General features: G+C 34.0%; 1 protein-coding gene across 1 annotated transcript; it reads left to right on the top strand.

Annotated features, from left to right (window-relative positions):
* Positions 1 to 276: 276 nt before the first annotated feature.
* On the top strand, positions 277 to 20,040 carry LOC112652199 (sulfotransferase 1E1). Its single transcript, XM_025435676.3, has 8 exons — positions 277 to 436; positions 6,453 to 6,615; positions 9,584 to 9,709; positions 10,985 to 11,082; positions 14,631 to 14,757; positions 16,390 to 16,484; positions 16,887 to 17,067; positions 18,958 to 20,040. The coding sequence occupies exons 2-8, from the start codon at positions 6,468 to 6,470 to the stop codon at positions 19,068 to 19,070; spliced, it is 888 nt and encodes a 295-aa protein (XP_025291461.1). The 5' UTR covers positions 277 to 436; positions 6,453 to 6,467; the 3' UTR covers positions 19,071 to 20,040.
* Positions 20,041 to 20,247: the final 207 nt, after the last annotated feature.

The following is a 20,247-nucleotide window of genomic DNA, read 5'->3' as shown; positions in this document are numbered from 1 at the left end:
TAAATAAGGGACCTCCCCCCTTCCCAGCTCCCTTATGTTTTGCTCCAAACTGCTTCTCCTTCATTTCCTCTTCATTTCCTCTCCCTCTCTTTCCTCAACCCACTGATAGCTATTGGCAAATTTAGGAATTTGATTTATGAGCCAGGAATGAAAAATAACAGCAGAGGTTTTTCACATTTCTGTATGAATGAGCATGACTCTGATTAAATGCATCAGCAGGTATGTATACATATCTGTGATACTCTTGCATCACAGACTCCAAAAAGCCAAGCCCCACAGTTTAATCTCCGCCTCCTTCTCTGGCATTAGGAATAAAAGCTCATCAGAAACATTCCAAATGCATAAGTGATGCATTTTGGTGGCCTAAAACCTGAGTGGAGATCGAAAATAACTAAATTGGATCACCCAGTATTTTTTCCCAGGATCATCTGGACAGGTTGTATTTTTACTATTACTATTTTTACTATTTAGATTTTAGATATAGGAAATTTAGGAGCAAATTATACAAAATTGTTAAAAAGAAAAAAGAGAGAATAAAGCCTTTACTAATACTTTAGTTACTTAATAATGTAAAGCATTTTGAATGCTTTTTAAATCATTTGTTTGTCATTAAGAATAAATCTTGCATTATATTAGTGCTTCGTTGTTTAAGGAATTTTAACATAAAACTACAGTATCATAGTGACCCTGTAGGTTCTGCATGCCATATATATTCTCCATTTCACTAAGGAGGAAATAGAGCAAGTAGGGTAGAAATAGTTGAAGATAAAGCACAGTTTTAACAATTCTTTTTCAGGTTGGTATTTCTAGACAACAGTAACCTTTATACTCAGGGAATTAAACTGACAATTTCTAACTGAAATACATCCTTTGATAAAGAAGAGAGAAGCTAGAGACTTTTATTTTTTGTATTCTCATATTTAAATTCAAATGGTGTCAGGAGTTGACTTTACAAAGAAATTCTATACTGTCCCATTAAGCAGGTGACTGGGTGCAGAGAGATTTTTAAGATAATAATTCAAAGGTGATGTCTACATTCTCACATGTATGGAGGATGAGTCCATACATTGTGATAATTTACCAACAAATCTTAATAAGAAAAGAGATTTTATTATGTGCCACTCAGTTTAACTCTGAGACCAAAATAGAAGGGGCAGCCAGAAGTCAGCCAAGTGCAGAGTGATAAATCAGCTACTCCCAACTGACTGTAAGCCAGTTTTTGCTAAGTTGGCAGAAGACCAAGAAAATTGTTCACATGAATAAACAAATCAATAGGCTGGGCAAGTAACACCTGTTATACACTTTCTTCTGGTGAAAGATTTCTATTTTCTGAGAGCAAGGCAGATTTAGGGAACAAGCCGATTTATTAATAAGCCTAATTTCTAATCAAAATCTCATAATTTTGGTGAGAGTACATATAACATACCTGAGAGGGAGGTCTTGAAAGAGTTGAGCCTGCCATTAGGGACTGGGATTTTTTTCATGTTTAGTAAGAACATGCAGGACTAGTGTTGTTCTGGGATCCAAAACATATGGTGAGCCATTCTTTAGTCAAAAACAAACAAACAAATGAGAAACTCCTTCATTGTGTCTCTCTTCTGGTGTGTAATCTGAGGTCAAAGTGAAATAAATATCATATTGGGTTGTCCCAAAGACTTTTAGAGAAACAAACAAATAGAAATCACGTGTAAAAATCATGTTGGACATTTATAGATTTTATTCTCTCAGGTGAGAAAAACAGATTACTGATTATGTTTCTTCAGATAATTTTATATTTATGAAATATATTCTTGGGAATTTTGACGACACATATTTCCCCTGCTTAGAGGGGAGACGTTACCATGTAATGTGTAGTGTTTCTGAAAGGGTCCTAAGTATCTGGCTTCTTATCATGAACATGCTGTGGATTTCAAGATTTCAAACTCAATGACATTTCTACTATGTGATTAATCTGGCTTTTTATAGCATACAGAGCAGAACATAAGAAAAGCCACACAACAAACAAGATAACAGAATGGTGAAGCACCTGGGTAACAGTCTGTTGAGTGTCTGACTCTTGATTTCAGCTCAGGTCATGATCTCAGGATCATGAGATTGAGTCCTACATGGAGTTCCTCACTAAGTATGGAACCTGCTGGGGATTCTCTCTCTCCCTCTTCTTCTGTCCCCTCTCTCCCACCACCACTTCTTCTTTCTCTCTCTTAAAAAAAAAAAAGACAATAGAAGGGTGTAGGAGGTTAGTGAACCAATCTGAAGTCTGTGGGTTAGCATTTGAGACAAGGCCTTGGTCCAGTTCAGGTCAGTTCTCTGTTTCTTATGCTCAAGCAGTGAAGGATCTCAGTTCTGTTCAGAGAGCAAGTGGGCAAGAGCCTTGGATGGCAGCTGCCTTTTTAAAGTGGCCAGACATAGAGGGGGTTGTGTCTGAAGAGTCTGACAGCTTGTTGCCAAAATCCTCCCCTTTTTGAAGGGATTTAATCGGTCTCTGATCCCTGCAGATGTCCTCTGGTTCTGCTTGTTATCAGTTCAATTGACGCTGGTCCCAGTGATATGTCCTAGCTGTAGTACCTTTAATTGCTTGCATCATTGCTTGACATGAGAGACTCCATCCATCTTGCTCTACACACTTCTATGTATTACCATATGGATTTGGCATAATAACAATATAAGCTCATACTTATTAAACATTTATAATGAGAATTTATAATTTCTGTTAACTGTTTCAGGTAAGTATTATAATTTTTATTATTCTTGACTTGTAGTTCAGAAAATGGAGCACAGTTGAGCTGAAGTAATTTGCCAAGATAATACAATTTCAAATAGCAGAGCTAGGATTTAAACAAGATGGTCCACTTCAAGGCCCACACTCTTCTTTAAAAAAAAAAAATCTTTTTAAAATTTATTTATTTGAAATATATATAGAGAGAGCACAGAGGGAGAGGGAGAAGCAGATTCTATGCTAAGCAGAGAGCCCAATACAGGGCTTGATCCCAGGATCCTGAGATCATGATCTGAGCTAAGGCAGATGCTTAACCAACTGAGCCACTCAGGCACTCCCATGACCCACACTCTTAGTAACTATATTCTATTCTCTGTTATGTTCACATTAGCCATCTAAATTAATATGATTATATAAACTTTTAACATATATATATTTCTCATTGTATGAGCACATTTAAATATTTAGGCAAGCATATCAACCATATCAACCATACCAACCGTGGCAAAAATTTGACACATTTGATTATATGAACAATAGACTTCTATGAAACACTATTAAAATAATTTATTAAGATAGCTTAAAGATTACTGGCATATAAGACAGAAATACCACACATATTTTCAATATAAAATCAACAATAAACTACTTGCTATGAAACAGTTAAGAAAAAGCAACAATCTTGATGGGCAAAATGGATCAAAATAATAAAATAATCAATATACTTATAAAAGAAGAAAAGATGAAAAATTATAAAATATCCCTGAAACACGGTTTTCCAATGATGGTGAGAATGTGAAAATACTGGCAATTTCATATAGTGTGCAAACTGGTATAATTTTAGTCATTAAAAAAAAGTTTAACAATGTTTTATATGGGCATACCTTTTTTTTTTTTTTGTAATTCCATTGTCACTGCAAAGATAAGTGTGAGATATACTCAAAGAGATGAATTACAGTACTATTTATATCTAAACAAAATTTGGGAAAAACAGGAATTTCCATTAGTAAAAAATCGTGTCATCTATGCTACACCCATACTAGTGACTGCTAGGTGTCATTTATAAGAATAAAGAGAATTTATGTATTAACATTTCACATTATATAGTGAAAAAATAGAGCACAAAAAGAATGTAAAATATAATACAAATTAATTTAGATATGTAAATGTGTAGGTTAGTATCCAAACTCCACAAGGAGTTAACAAGCTCAACACCCAAAATACAAATAACCCAGTTAAGTAAGCAATGGGTAGAAAACATGATTTAATACTTTTCCAAAGAACACATCCAGATGGCTAACAGACACATGAAAAGATGCTTAATATTACTCAGGGGACTACAAATCAAAACCACAAGGAGATACCATCTCACACCTGTCAAAATGGCTAAAATTAACAGCACTAGAAACAACAGTTGTTAGCAAGGATGCAGAGAAAGGGGAACCATCTTATACTGTTGGTGGGAATGCAAACTGGTGCAGCCACTCTAGAGAACAGCATGGAGATTCCTTAAAATGTTAAACATAAAACTATTCTACAACCCAGTAAGGTGTTTACCCAAAGGATACAAAAATACAAATTCAAAGAAATATATCCACCCTGATGTTTATAGCAGCATTATTGGCAATAGTCAAAGAATGGAGAGGGCTCAAGTGTCCATGGACTGATGAATGGATAAAGAAAATGTGAGATAAATGATAGATAGATAGATAATAGATATAGATATATAATGGAATATTACTCAGCCATCAAAAGAATGAAACATCATGGATGAAGCTAGAGTATATTATGTTAAGTGAAATAAATCAGTCATAGAAAGATAAATACTGTATGATCTCACTCATATGTGGAATCTAAGAAAGAAAACAGATGAACATATGGGAAAGGGGAAAAGAAAAAAAAAAGAGAGAGGGAAATAAACCATAAGAGACTCTTAATGATACAGAACAAACTGAGGGTTGATGGAGAGTGGGTGGGGGATGGGCTAGATGGGTGATAGGTATTAAGGAGGGCATTTGTGATGATCAGTATTGAGGGTTGTACGTAAGTAATGAATCACAGAGTTCTACTCTAGAAACCAATATTGCACTGTATGTTAACAACCTAAAATTCAAATTTTAAAAAAATATATTTTTAAAAGAGTAAGTATGTGTCATTGTCATATCTCCAGAGCAAATCAAGGACATTTTGCCTCGGGGGTGTACTCAAGGTTATGGTTAAACAAAAGAAAAGAATGTGGGGAGGTGATGTGTTCAAGAAGGCTTCAGGTCACAGAGCAGTCATCATGGCAGATTTGTATTAGTCCAGTTCACAAAGATGAGTAAAGGGAGATCTAGAGAGGCTAATATCAAAGAAGGCTAAAATTCATTGAGATGCTATATTACAAACTCAGAATGAAGAAGAAAAGATAGTGAAAGAAGTTGAAAGTTAATGAAGGAAAGTTTGCTTAATTAAAAATCCTATGACCAACCCTGAACATGAAAGGTGTTGTCATGGGAATTATCAATGATAATCATCTTGCTTAACCTTATATGTTTCAGATAAGTCATTCAACGGGAAAATCTACCACCTTAGTGATCAAGTGTGAGAGTAAGGTAAAGGTAATGTGAGAGGTCCCAGAGGAATCTACTATAGCTTCAAGAATCCATGTCTTAGATATATCCATTTTGGTGTCATTAATTTCATCTTTTAAATACACTCATCAAGCATTTGAATCTTTTTGTTAAATGAAAAATATTCAGGAACTAAGGAAGCTATGACTTTGAGATCTGGCAGCAGCTATCAATTCTGATCATCAATCTTTTATTGTTATTTGATGTATACATATTAATCAGGGTGATTATTTGCCAAAATTTTATTGTATTTTTGAACTTCTTAGTCTTTTTACATACCCCATCAATTTTGACAAAGAAATGGAAGGCTCTGTTGTCTTTATTCATCATGGAATTCGCTATGCATATATTATGTATAAATATAATTCAAAATTTTTATAGTATTTATTTGAGAGAGAGCATTAGTGGGGAGAGGGGAAGAGCGGAAGAGAGACGCAGACTCCCCACTGAGCAGGACTTGATCCCAGGACCCCAGGATCATGACCTGAGTGGAAGGCAAAAGTTTAACCAAATGAGCCACCTAGGCATCACTAATGGTGTTTTTTTAGGTGCATGGAAGAGAGCATAGTATAATTATTAAAAATCTTGGGGATTATCCAAGGGTGCCTGTGTGGATCAGATTTTAAAATTTTTTGAAAAATAAATATAACACAAATGCTTCACATTATTTTTCATGTCGATTTTTTTAAGATTTATTTATTTTAGAGAAAAAGAGGGAGAGATGAGGGGTGGGCAGAGGGGGAGGAAGAGGAAATCCCAAGCAGATTCTGCATTGAGCATGTGGCGCTTGTTCCATTGTTTCATGACCTGAACTGAAACCAAGAGTCAGACGCTTAACCAATTGAACCACCCAGGTGCCCCTAGTTTTTACATAGTTTTAAATACTTTATAGTGCTTTGTACTTTATTACTCTTTTATCTTGTTAGGCTTACCTTCTTAATAGGATTAGAAATTCCCAAAGCACCAAGACTATATTATACAGTTCTTTAATATGCATTTAGTCTACATGCTCAGTAGCTAAGAAATGCTGGAAACTCAAGAGAACCTCAATGTACAGAGCTATTATTAATTTTAAAACATTTAGAAGTACATATAAAGTGGAAAACATACCTTTTTTGTTTCAGCGCACCATCTTTAGGATGGAGCCTTCCAAACCTGACTATTGTACATTCTTTGGCAAAATCCATGGAATTCTAATGTATAAAGACTTCATGAAATATTGGGATGATGTGGAGACATTCCAGGCAAGACCAGATGATATTGTCATTGCCACCTATCCCAAATCTGGTAAGTTTCTTTATTATGTTAATGTTGTTCTCATCTATAAGTTGCAAAACCACCTTGAATGGTAAATATTAAGCTGTTCACTTTTACCACATTCATTCTTCATATTAAAGTCCAGATATAGTAGTTTTAGTATAGATATGGCAAAAAGTGGATATTCAATTCTAAGAGCACAATCTGTACCTGTAACTTGAGCAGCACATTGACAGTAGTATTGTTGGCCACTTTAGAAAACTATGTGATATAAATAGATTACTATAGAACCAAAACTAAAATTTTAAACTACCAACTCTGCTTACCTAATGTCACTATTATCATTGTTGTATAAACAGAGTAGAAGTTATTTTTGCAAACTTTTAAAAAATTCTTTTTCAGCTAACCAGGTCTCCTTCCTTAAATCTGTCCCCCAAACTTCTTTTTTAAGCAACATCTTTTTTTTTCCCCCCTGAGATTAGCTCAACTGTTAATCATAGTTCTGGAGTCTCACAATCATACACCTTTAGAAATTAGAAAGATCCTACCTAGACTTCTCTATCTGGTTGTTACATTTAACATTTACATAAGTTAAATACTAAGTAGATCTCACTCCATTATTATCTTACTCCACCACTGTAGGAATTCTTCCCAAACACACCCTGATAATCTCATTCTCTTGATTAATTTATGTCATTGCCCTTCCAGACTTTTTTAAAACCTTAAACTCAAATGTGGCATTTTATGCTTGGCATATTCTTGCCTCTTCAGCCTTCTGCCCACCTGTTTCTTCTTCAATTCTGTCTTCATAATTTATTTCCAATTCTTTCCCTCACCACTGTACCATTCTTAAGTGTCTGACCTTTGATTGGAAAAAAAAAAATTCTGTCTGGTAGAACCCTTCTCTACCTCACAAACCTGGTGAACTAATCTCAATAATACGTTAAGGCTAAGTTGAATCCTCATGTTGTCTCGAAGGCATTTCTTGTAAAAACATCACAGAGGGAGCAGCATGCTTACTTAAATGTTCCCCCTTTGCAGTTCTTTCAATTCCTGTGCCCACTTGTATTATAGCATCATAAGAAAAAAGAAGTGTTGTAATTATTGGGCACTGTTTCCAACTCATAAAAGTGCCTTTGAGCACCAAAAGGCAAAGATCAGATATGTTCTTTTCTGTATCCTCTGTCTTGGGTCTCAGTTCGAGGCATCAGAAGCTATCAGTAAAATGTGTAGTTGAACCATGCTTGAGTATATCATCTATTATTATTTTTTTCTCCTTATTTTTTTTCTTTTTTCCAAATTTACATTTTTATTTTGGTACAGTATTTGCATATATCTATTAGACAGAAAAGAAAGTCCAAATCCTATGCTCAAACTACATGTCTTTGAAGAATAGGTCTCTGTAACACATGAAACACTATCATAGTGAATATATCTTATTTAATTGTGTATTCTTGGCATTTAGCATAGTGACTAGCAGATACTCAATATATATGTGTTGAAAACAATTAATGAATGACACCTCCCTGCTCACATTATCCCAAAAAAGTAGGGAACACCTCTTCTCATTGACCTGTCTCTTCATCATTTCTTTGCATATTTTTCCCATTTCTGTTTCCCGTTTATTCATTCAGCGAATTTTTTTTAATCTTTTTTTAAATTTTTTTAAATTTATTTATGATATATAGAGAGAGGCAGAGACATAGGCAGAGGGAGAAGCAGGCTCCATGCACCAGGAGCCCAATGTGGGATTCGATCCCGGGTCTCCAGGATCGTGCCCTGGGCCAAAGGCAGGCGCTAAACCGCTGCGCCACCCAGGGATCCCAAATTTTTATTGAGTTCCTGCTACGTGTCAAGTGTGATATTAGCCACTAGAGATATAGTGATGAATAAAACACATTTAAACTCTACCCTCTCAGATTTTATAATCCAGTAGGAAGTATAAATCAATTAGATGGCAGATATATTACAGAATGAATGTGCCTTGGTTGAAGAAAGTCCACCAAGGTATTGAGAGAACATATGAGAGGAGGACCTTGCCTGGGGCTCCTCAGAGGCTTCTTAGAGTCAGCAAAGCAAAGCAAAAACATAAGAGATTCAGCTCCTAGAAGAGTGTTCCAGGCTGAAAGAATAGCACATACATGGGCATGGGAGGTTCTGAGGGCATGCTTACTTTCTGGCTTCTTCAACTCTTTCCATTCTTCCTTCTTGACCATCTGTATTTAGTCCATTCTTCAAGACTTACCTGAAAGCTTTTTCCCTCTATTCCCCAATACTCATCTTTTCTTTCTTTGAATTAAACTCAGCATTCAATTGTGTATTATTTTCACTTGTACAACTTTAGTCAGCTTAAATATATTTATTGTTAACTTATCCTAGATGTCAGGGGATGCCTGGGTGGCTCAGTAGTTAAGTGTCTGCTTTCGTCTCAGGGCGTGATCCTAGAGTCCCAGAATCAAGTCCCACATCAGGCTCCTTGCATGGGGCCTGCCTCTCCCTCTGCCATTTCTCTGCCTCTATCTCTCTCTAGTCTCTCATGAATAAATAAATAAAATCCTTAAAGAAACAACAACAACAAAAAACTTGTCCTAGGGGTCAGGAGCTATATCTTATTTATCTTTGTTTTACCTGATAATGACTAATTAAATACAATACTTTTCATATAGTGAGAATTCAACAAATCAAGCCTCCTTACTTTTTAGATTTCAAAATTTAAATCCCCAACTGCTTACACAATGTCCCAATTCATCATGGACAAATTTGGATTCCTACCACAGCTGTGTCTTACTACAATATTTATCCTCATTTATTGAAGCTATTTTGGGGTCTTGCATGATTAAATATTAGAAGAAATGTTTCTTGAGTTCTGTGGCTATTCTGACATCTTTCAAATAATATTGCATTAGTACATTCCTACTTTGTCCAGTTATAAATACACTACTTGCATTGTCAGCCTGACATGGTCAGTGGAACACTGAGGTTTGTCTAATTTTTACAGGTACAACCTGGGTTAGTGAAATTGTATACATGATCTGCAAAGAGGGTGATGTGGAAAAATGCAAAGAAGATGTCATTTTTAATCGAATACCTTATTTGGAATGCAGAAAAGAAAATCTCATGAATGGTAATGTTTAAGTAGATTTTTAAAAGTAGATTTCAAAAGCTATGTACATATATTTTAAAGTATGGATATAGACAGTGCAAGAAAGACTGTTAAGTAAGAAAGACAATTAGTATTATGTCCTCTCCATGGAAAGCATGTAAATTTAAATTTAAATCTTGAGGTAACTGGGTGACGGGTACTGAGGAGGGCATTTGATGGGATGAGCACTGAGTATCATACTATGTGTTGGAAAATAGAACCTCAATAAAAATGAAAACAAAAACAAAAAACAAACAAAAAATAAATAAATCTTGAAAAAGTTTATAGTATAGCATTTGTCTGAAATAGAGTGAGTAAGGATAGCTCTTATATGCCTTCAGTAGAGCCTAGTAATATGTGAGCATTTATCTTTATATGAACTGAATGTGATAATACATTAAAAACTAGAAAAATATCCACAAAACTTTCAAGGATATATACAAAAAGATATTCATCACAGATTCTTTTAATGTTGTGCAAAATTAGAAACAATGTTTTAGTCAACAAAAGAATAGTTTAAAGTAATAGCAGTATGTAAATCATTAAAAATTTTAGGATGTTTTATGTTTCTTCACATCGCAGTTTTGGTAAAATATATTAAGGAAAATATCAATTAGAAAGTATTAAAAATTCCATCTGCATGTGTGGTATTTAGGTGGTTCTGAGACTGGTCATATTGATCCACAGTTGATGCTTGAACAATGCTGGGGTTAGAGATACCACATCTCACAGAATAAAAAATCTGCACATTAACTTTTGACTCTCTTCAAATTTAACTATTAATTGGAAGCCTTACTAATTACAAAAACTGTTGATGAATGCATATTTTGTGTGTTATATATGTATTATATACTGTACCCTTACAATAAGGTAAGATAGAGAAAAGCAAACGTTATTAAGAAAATTGTAAGTAAGAGAAATTATATTTATACTACTGAACTGTAAAAAAAAAACCATGTATAAGTGGACTGGTGCAGTTCAAGCACATGTTGTTCAAGGGGCAGCTGTATTTATATGGAAGACTGACTACCAAAATGTTAATAATGATTTTCCCAGAATGGTGAAATTTTATTTTGTCTTATTTTTAATTTACAATTTCCTCTATCTAAACTTCTGTCATGGTATGTATTGTTGTTATTACTATGAATACAATATGGAATCTTAAAGTTAATTTCATTTTTAATATGTCTGTAAAATCCATATAAATATCATGTTTGAAGTTGTATATATTCTTTAATTTAAAAAAAAAAAAAACAGGAGTAAAACAATTAAAACAGATGGCATCTCCTAGAGTAGTGAAGACCCATCTGCCAGTTGAACTTCTTCCAGCCTCATTTTGGGAAAAGAACTGTAAGGTAACCAGAGTCAAATGTTCTTAAAATTTCACATTTGTTTGTTCTTTTATGGAATTGACAGATATTTAATAAATGTGGATTAAGATCAGTAGAGTCAGAGTCTAGATTTCAACTCCAACTCTAGGGATGATTTGGAAACTATAAGCCACAGCTTCCTCATCTGTAAGAGAAGGTTAATACCATCTTCTTTATGGAGTTGTTATAAGGATTAAATGAAGTAATGCTTGTTAAGTGCTTAATAAAGTATCTAGTATATTGGTAACAATAAATGGTAGCTTCTTTTGTATTTGTTGTTATTACTAATGGTATTGGACGTATTCCTTTTTGCAAACTATCGTGCTTGGCATAATAAAGCATGCAAGTGAACTAGTCAAAGATAAGCCAGACAAGTGTCATATAATAATTATTTACCAAGTTCCTATCATGTGATGTGCCTATCATGTGCCAGCAACACAATGATTAATAAGACACATGCAATCTTTGTCTTCAAAGATCCAGTGGGGGAAAGGGGCAAACAGACAATGTAGGAGGTGTCACAGGTCAAGTAAGAAGAGAATTCTAGCCCAGACATTGAGAGCAGGGCCGGTGTCTAAAAGCAGGTAACATCTCAGCTGATATTTAAAAGATGTACAGGAGTTAGTTCTTATAATCCCAGAGGCAACCGCAGTGAGGATCTGAAACAAGTTCAGTTTAGCTGCAAGGTTGAATGTACACATTGACTGGATAAATGAAAGGAGATAAACTAAAGCTTGACCACAACAGACAATGAAGCTAAGTTAAGAAGTTTGAATGATATTTGATAGCAATGAGTTACAGACCTTTTAAGTTGATGATTGACTTTATCGGTTTTGCTTTTTACAAACAGTGATACATGTAACCCTAAAATATTAAGTCTTGGATCATTGATGCTGTTTCTCAAGACCTTTCTAGCTTTTCTTAGGATAAGCTATGACCCATATATACTACACATATGAGATGTTGAAGTACTATATGCAGTCATAATAACAAAATAGGGGGCTGGCTTATCACAGTCATGAAACATTTTTACTGTACATTGTGCTCCATAGTTACTTGGTTTATTTGACATTTTTATGGAGATCCATGGTCCGGAATTCTAAAGATTCTAATGTTTCTTGTTTGTTTTTTAACTTTTATCGAAAGCAATTCTAGATAGAACATATACATCTTGCTGATATTATTCCATACATAAGTTTTCTTTCATTAGTGAATGCCATTTATGTATTTTGCAGGAGATGTGTAATCATTTTTCAAGAGATTTGACCAAGTCACATTTTTCCTTTGCAGAATGGGCTGTAGCCCCTTCAATTATCAAATGAAAATAGATACATTTGCAATAGTCTTAGTATTTTTTTGCAATGTTTACTAAATTGCTTAATCTTCACAAAACTGCTCATCACCTCAGAGATGCATCAAACAAGTGGATTAGTGTCCTGAGTATTTCTGGAATAATTCACTGGGAGACAAGTAGATAGATGGATTGAAACTATTTGTAAAAGTGTATCTGGAATGGTGAGCCAGAAGTGAGATGTGATTTTTTCAAAAGTAGAGGGGAACAGGGCTCAAACCAATAGATAAGAGAAATAATTGAAATAAAAAAATTTGAGGCCCTAGAATTGTTGCAGGACACGTATATTGGGAATAACTAATAAGGAAGAAGGGAAGAGTAAACTGTCTTGGAAGAATACATGATGTTCCAGAATAGGGCTTCAAAAGTGAAACCTTTAGGGTTTCATGACAAGATTCACAATTTGGTCATAAAAGTGGTTAGCTGAAGTAAAAATAAAAGTAACAATCAATGATTACAAGACCATAGAGAATCAGATGGTTCATGCATGCAGATACTAAAATTACACTGGATGAGGACAAGATTAAGAATGGAGAATAATACTATAAGGCAGATGTTCACATTTTCAATTACAGCAAGAGAATGACCACAAGTTTATAAAGGCTTTAGCTGGGAAATGTATGAACTGAATATCACAGGAACAGAGGTTTTTCAAGTGTAAGATTTTTAAAGATTCTATTTATTTGAGAGTGAAAAAGAAAGCACAAGTTGAGGGGAGAGGGAGAAACAGGCTTCCCATGGAGCAAGGAGCCCAAGGTAGGACTCAATCCCAGGACCCTGAGCCAAAGGCAGATGCTTAACCGACTGAGCCACCCAGGCATCCCTCAAATGTAGAATGTTTCAAATGGATTATGATCCCAAGTGAATTGTGGGTAAACTAGCAACTTTGACTGTAGGCAAAGTCCTGTTTTCAGGAAAGACCTAGATTTTCCTCCAAGACAGGAAGAGCATGTGTGGTAAAAAGTGGGATATAGAATAGTTTCTGCCAAAACAGAGATAAGATAAACTAATGGGAGTTTAGGGGAAGAGGGATTACTTTTGTTCACCCTATCCCATCTGGGGAAATAAAAAGCTTCACAGAGACCTGGAGCCAAGCTTTAAATATGGATCCTATTTTGAGATGTAAAGAATATTCAAGACAGAGGGAGATGCAAGCAGTAAGAATGAAGAAAAGCAAGCAGTAAAAATTCTGAAGTAAATCCATGGATATAGTGGCAAAGCTATATGTAAAAAGCTAATATGCAAAAGGAAGTAGGAAGAGTATTAAATTAGGTTGGAAAAGTTCATAAGGCTAATGATAGCTTTGATAAGAAAAGAAAGTTCACTTTTTATTTATAGGAGGTTTATCTCGCAGGACCTTAAAATGAGAGCCATATTTTTTTTAAAAATATTTTTTGAGAGACAGTGAGAGGGCTATATTTCTTAAAATAAACTAGAGGATTTCTTTAAAATTGTTTGACAGTATAGAAACTTGAAGAGTTAAGACAAGCTAGTGAGCCAAATCAAATTCAGTAAAGAGCGGTGAGTCATGAGTAGCCTTCCCTGATGGCAATGGGTCAGGTGCCTGAAGATGGAAGTGGAGCCCATGGAGATACTGGAGGTTACTTCTGCAGATCTTTTCCTGCAGCATTGAGTATGAGACCTAGGAGAGATCATAAAGTTCTGGCCCAACTCACTTATTGTACAGAAAATTTAGAGCCAAAATTGGTGCTTTGCACAAGATGATAGAACTTTTTAGTGCCAGATGGGCAATTAAAACTAAGGCTTCCTGATAGCTATTTCTGATTGGTGATTCTTCTGTATGTAATAAGGAAACTCAACAAGATGTTGGTGAAGATTATTTTTTCACTGAGACCAATAAGCATATAATTAGACCCTCAATAAACATGTTCTTGCCTTCTAAGATTACATGAAATTTGTAACATTAAGATGAGTTATAAAATGTGAAAATGGCATGAAAAATGAAAAATGAGAACTAGCCCTGAACAACTGTACAAAGGATGCTGTCATGTCAAGTTGCTGAAGAATTTTTCTTCTTTATAATTTTTTATATTTTAAACACTATCTACAGGGAATATGTATGATACTTGCAGTTGAAAGCATTAAGTGTTTTCTTTTTACATCTTGATGAGACTACATTTGAAAAAAATTAGTGATTTAATATATAATTTCATCTTCTTAGGTGATCTATCTTTGCCGGAATGCCAAAGATGTAGTTGTTTCTTATTATTATTTCTTTCGAATGATAACGGCTCATCCAGACCCTGGATCTTTTCAAGAGTTTGTGGAAAAATTCATGGATGGACAAGGTAAAGGCAGCTTCTTTTCTCTCAATTCTTTCAAGGTAAATTATACAAGACAAATGACATTTCTGAGCAAAAATTTTTGTTGTCTGCTCTGATCTGTTATCTTCCCTGATCCTTAATTAAAACACAGAAATTCCTAAAGCCTTTGAACTCTAGAACAAGCATAAGGTTTCCAGATGTGGATGGCAAATTGCAGAATCTGGACACTTCAGTTCAGTGCCTAAAAATAAATATATAAAAGTGTGTTTGGAGGTTAGAATAAGAGATTTTCCTCTCTAAGACAGATTCGGTGTTCAATTCTTTCATTTCTATTGGAAAAAAAAAAAGTGTTTCACAACTTTACAACTCTACTGAATAAGGGGGCAAGGAAATAGAGAAGAGAGAATGCTCACTTGTTTCCAAGGAAAGTTTCATATGCTTTATGGGGTCAGAATTCACAAAGAAGTCTGAATATCTACAAAGTTCTTATTCTTTCCACTCAGGGTATAGTCTGAATGTTTCAACTAGATTTCTCAAAACCATACAAGAATTACTTGAGCAGAAATTCTGGGAAATTTTACCTTTTTATTTAACTCCAGACTACAGCAACTATTTAAAATTGAGGAAGAAAGTGTTCAGGAAAGTCCAGTATTATGTAAAGAAGGCCATTCTGATCCTGTAGCAATAATTGCAGGAAAATTGATAATAATATCATCTTTATATCCATACAAGATATTATTGACTCATAAAAGTAGAATATATGTACTTTATGTTTGTTGCATTTTGGAAAAAATTCTGCTAAAGCATCATGAATTAAACATATGCCTCAAGATCATCAAAATTCCCATCGTAAGGCAGAGAAAGATAATATTGCACCTCTGCAAAATGGATGAATAAGATCACTATAATTATCATTATCTCAGTTTTTCTGTTAAGAACAATTGCCAATAGAGTCAAAGAACAGAAGTGATAGTTAATGACAATACAAAGCAGAATACTTTGACTCACATAGCATTACATTATTCTGTCAGCATTTTATTGGGTGAAACACTGGGATATGCATGAGACAAGATAAGGGAAGAGAGATACAGCATTTCAGCATATCACATCATCTTCAAAATCTTTTTTGAAATGAGAATAACACTAAAGGCCCTGACAAAACATCCCTACTATATAAACTGCAAGTAGTATAATAAAAAATTACATAGTTACTAGCTTTAGTTGCCAAAGCTAATTTGTAAATGGTAAATTGGAGACCTAGACTGAATTCAGATTAAAAAATTATTAATAATTCTACTAACTCAACTCTCTTCACTGACAACTTGATTTTACACACACACACAAACACACATACTTCAAAAATGCTCCTATAAGCTCTGAATCAAGTTAATGGGACAGGGATTTCCTGCACTTTTTATGTGTCATAAACAATTTCAGAATGATGAAAGTTTAGAGTAGGTTCCTGCACATGGATTACTCAACAAACTTTGCCTCTCTTGCTGCAGAGAAATTTGCTTAAGATGTGTGACTGATCCTAGGTTTCATTCCATGATCATTTATTTGTATTTATTTGTTGCTTCTGTTGTTTGAATACTCATTTTCAAGCTGTATAAGGATGATACTATGCCCTTATATTATTTTTATCTCTAACTTTAGTGCCATATGGTTCCTGGTATAAACATGCAAAATCTTGGTGGGAAAAGAGAAAGAATCCACATGTGCTATTTCTTTTCTATGAAGACATGAAGGAGGTGAGAAATTGAAAACATATGGGCTATTGTACATCTGAGACTAATATAACATTTTATGTTATTTAAATAAACATTTTACAAAAAGAAAACATATGGGCAATTTAGTGATTTCTAAAATATTAGCATTTGACAACACTCTAGATATAAAAATCTGTCTTTGAATAGATAATGCAGCCACCTCCAAATAGTATTTAACTTTAGTAATTACTTAATTACTAAAGTAATTAATCACTAATTAATTAGTAATTAGTTACTAATTAGTAATTAGTTACTAATTAATTTAGTAATTATTTAAAATAATTAATTTTAAATACCTCCAAAATGTATTTAACTTTATTTATTTATTTATTTTTTGGTATTTAACTTTAGTAATTAAGTCTTCAAAATATTTTTTCTTCTTAGGATATCAGAAAAGAGGTGATAAAAGTGATGCAATTTCTTGGAAGGCAGCCAACAGAGGAGCTTGTGGACAAGATTGTACAGCATACTTCATTCCAGGAGATGAAGAACAATCCATCTACCAATTATACAACAGTACCAGATGAAATCATGAACCAAAAAGTTTCTCCCTTCATGAGAAAGGGTGAGAAAGTCATGCAATTTGCCTCAGTTGCTATCAGAAGTTACATGTTGAAATTGTTATAGGCAAACACCTATTAAAGTCTATTCTTGCCTTGTGGACCCAGTTGGTTTTCTTCAGAGCTGTTGCACATTTGACCAATCTTTTTACTGAGTTACCAGTTCTGTAGAGGCATTAAAATGGTACTACTACTACGACTACTAAATTGCTACTACTTCATGATTACTTATTATATGCAGCATATTAAGAATGGCCAGCAGCCACCCCAGCCTCAACACTAATACCACACCCTACTAGCTATTATATATAAAGCCTGTATGCCTTGGTGATGTACCGTGTATGTTATATAAATGTATATAATTTTAAAATTCTAATTCTCTTCGAATTAAAATCAGACACTCAAAAGAAAACTTCTATTATTATCTCATTTTGAAATGAGGAAATAAGCCTAGAATAATTAGCTTTTCCTTGACCAAGTGGCAAATATTTTTCAAGACCAAGTGGCAAGACCCAAATTCATCAAATTGTACAAATATATACAGTTCTTTGTATATCAGATAACCTCATTAAACCTGTTTTAAAAGGATTACATTTCAAAGCACTTGCTGGAAAATACAGCTTTGTTTAGCAAAATATCAAAATACAGTGAAGTGACATTCTGTTGGAAGGAGGAATGGTCTGATGAGATGTGGTCAGTTTATAAATCCAAAGGCATGTAGAATATGTAGAGTATTGGGGCATGGGTCTACTTGTAAGTGAAGCAGAAACAGAATAGAGAAAATCTTGCTCTTTAGACCAAACTTTTAGTGACAGTGTCAGAAATTTTTAAGATAGTAAGAATAACAAACCTGCCACTGGCACCAACAGAAAGCCCCTGAAAAGAGAGTTGGCATATGGATTATATTTTAATTGTTTAGTTTTCAGATGATCTCAGTCTTCTTTTTCATAATGTCCACATATATTTTTAAGATAACATAATGGACTTAAGATAGTTATCCTTGTAAAGGGCTGCTTGGTGCTATGCCCTTAGACCCTACCCAATTCTCAACATACATTTTCTGTCTTTGGGGGTTATTTTACTGGGAAAGTTTAGAGCTCCTTGAACTAAGGGGAAGGGAACTACTAATCTAAAATACTCCTTCTGCTAGGGGAAGGTTAGATGTGATGGAAAACAAAAGAAAAGGACCTACTAGTCTTGCAGTAACACAAGGTGGAAAATGCTGAGAAACTTACATGTCAATGGCAGCAAAAATGGAGAGAAAGCAATGGATAGGAAGAAAGTCTGAATATGAGTATAGAATTAGATGTAGTTGAGGACAACTTCCAAATTTATGCTTTGGATACCTGGTGCTGACTTTAACAGCTTATGGAAAAGGACACAAAGAAAACACAATTTTGTGGGGAAGAAAATGAATTTAATTTTGAACTAAGTTGAATTTGAGCTAGTTGTATGGAATCCAGGTGGAAATATCATATTGACAGTTGGCCATGGAGACATAAGCCTGGATTTGAAGTTAGTATGAAGATGATAGTTGAAATTTGGAGAGCGTGGCTAAGCATGGACCTCATCTTAGGAGCTCTAGTATTTCAGGGACAATTAGAGAAGAAAAATTAAGTAGCATAAGAAGAAAGAATCAGAGAAAGAAATTTGCTGGGTCTTATTTGTTAAGAATCAGGACAAATCTTTCTTTGCAAGCTTGAATATACATATTTGTGTGTGTATATATATATGTATGTATGTAAACACATACTATTTATGGTATATATTTTATTTATAATTGAAGATTTAAGAATAGAATTTGATCAGGTATTAATGAAAGTAATGAGTATTAGAAAATTTCATAATTATGGCTAGAAAACATAATTTTTTTACTGTTTGCTCTTCTGTTATAGGGATTGCTGGAGACTGGAAGAATCACTTTACTGTAGCCCTGAATGAGAAATTCGATATACATTATGAGCAGCAAATGAAGGGGTCCACACTGAAGTTAAGAACTGAAATTTAAGAAGGATTTTCTTAATATACCTAAAATTAAATATATCTAAGATTTCTTCTCATATTCTTCACTTTTTTTCAAATTTTAAATTGTTAGGTGCTTAGGTGGCTCAGTCGCTTAAGTGTCCCACTCTTGATTTTGGCTCAGGTTCATGATCTCAGGGTAATGAGATCAAGCCTTGCATTGAGCTCTGCACTGAGTATGGAACCTGCTTCAGAGTTTCTTTCTTTCTCCCTCTTCTCCTGTCCATCCCCCCACTTGTGCTCTCCCTCCCTCTTTCTCTTTCTCTACAAAAAAAAAAAAAAAAAAATTCGATTGGTAGAGAACTATATAAAGGATCATGATCAGATTCACATGATTATTAAGATGCTCATATAAAAACAAGAAGTTTTTTCCCTGTTATGATTTTTTTTTCAAATACTACACAAATCTCTAATCTATAAATTATTACAAATCTCTGATTTATGTGTATGATGTAGGAACACACAGATAGTTTGAATTGTCAGAATCACACTCCAAATTCTTTATTTTTGTAGTTACTTTTTTCCATTTAGTAACACATTTAGCATATGCATATATTTATATATACATATATGCACAAATATATATATTAATAACTGTGCCTGAACTTTGAAGACCTTGGGAGAAAAAATTAAAGAATAAATACATTTGGGGTAATAACTATACCTACTATTTCCTTCTTGATATCCTTTCATTTTCTGCAAACTGGCTTAATTTGGAATTTACCTTAGTCTAATATAAATTTGGACAGAACAGATTTCCAGATGTATGTCAGTAATCCTAGTGAGTACTATTTATGCTTGAATGTCTTGAGAAATATTTATGCTCCAGAGGTCCTTTTCTCCTATATGCAATGTAATGAATACAAGTTCGGTAAAGTTTTAAAGAATGTGATATTTGCCTGTAAAAAACAAAGCAAAAATAAAAGTAAGAAGAGGAATTATTATTTTCTATTTAAGCACTGCTGTTTTGGCTTGTGTCTCCTATTTTTCTGTATTTTATTGATGATTTTTTTCTATATTATGCTTATTATAACACTCAATGCTTCCTTTCTCTAAGTTGGAAGACACACAAGATTGTGAAAAAAAATCAGTGTCTTTAGAATATTACATCTTTTATTATTAAGCTAAAAGATAGAGATAAACTGATAGGATTTGTGCTCTTA

This window comes from Canis lupus, chromosome 13, assembly GCF_003254725.2.
Source record: "Canis lupus dingo isolate Sandy chromosome 13, ASM325472v2, whole genome shotgun sequence".
In the NCBI taxonomy this organism is placed as follows: Eukaryota; Metazoa; Chordata; class Mammalia; order Carnivora; family Canidae; genus Canis; species Canis lupus.
This window is presented reverse-complemented; position numbering and strand designations above follow the sequence as displayed.

What these genes read in the sequence shown, in the direction of transcription:
- LOC112652199 (XM_025435676.3), top strand. Translation starts at nt 6,468, where the DNA reads ATGGAGCCTTCCAAACCTGACTATTGTACATTCTTTGGCAAAATCCAT. An exon ending in TCTATGAAGACATGAAGGAG is followed by an intron (nt 16,485 to 16,886) that starts GTGAGAAATTGA and finishes TTTTCTTCTTAG; the next exon opens with GATATCAGAAAAGAGGTGAT. An exon ending in TTCTCCCTTCATGAGAAAGG is followed by an intron (nt 17,068 to 18,957) that starts GTGAGAAAGTCA and finishes CTTCTGTTATAG; the next exon opens with GGATTGCTGGAGACTGGAAG.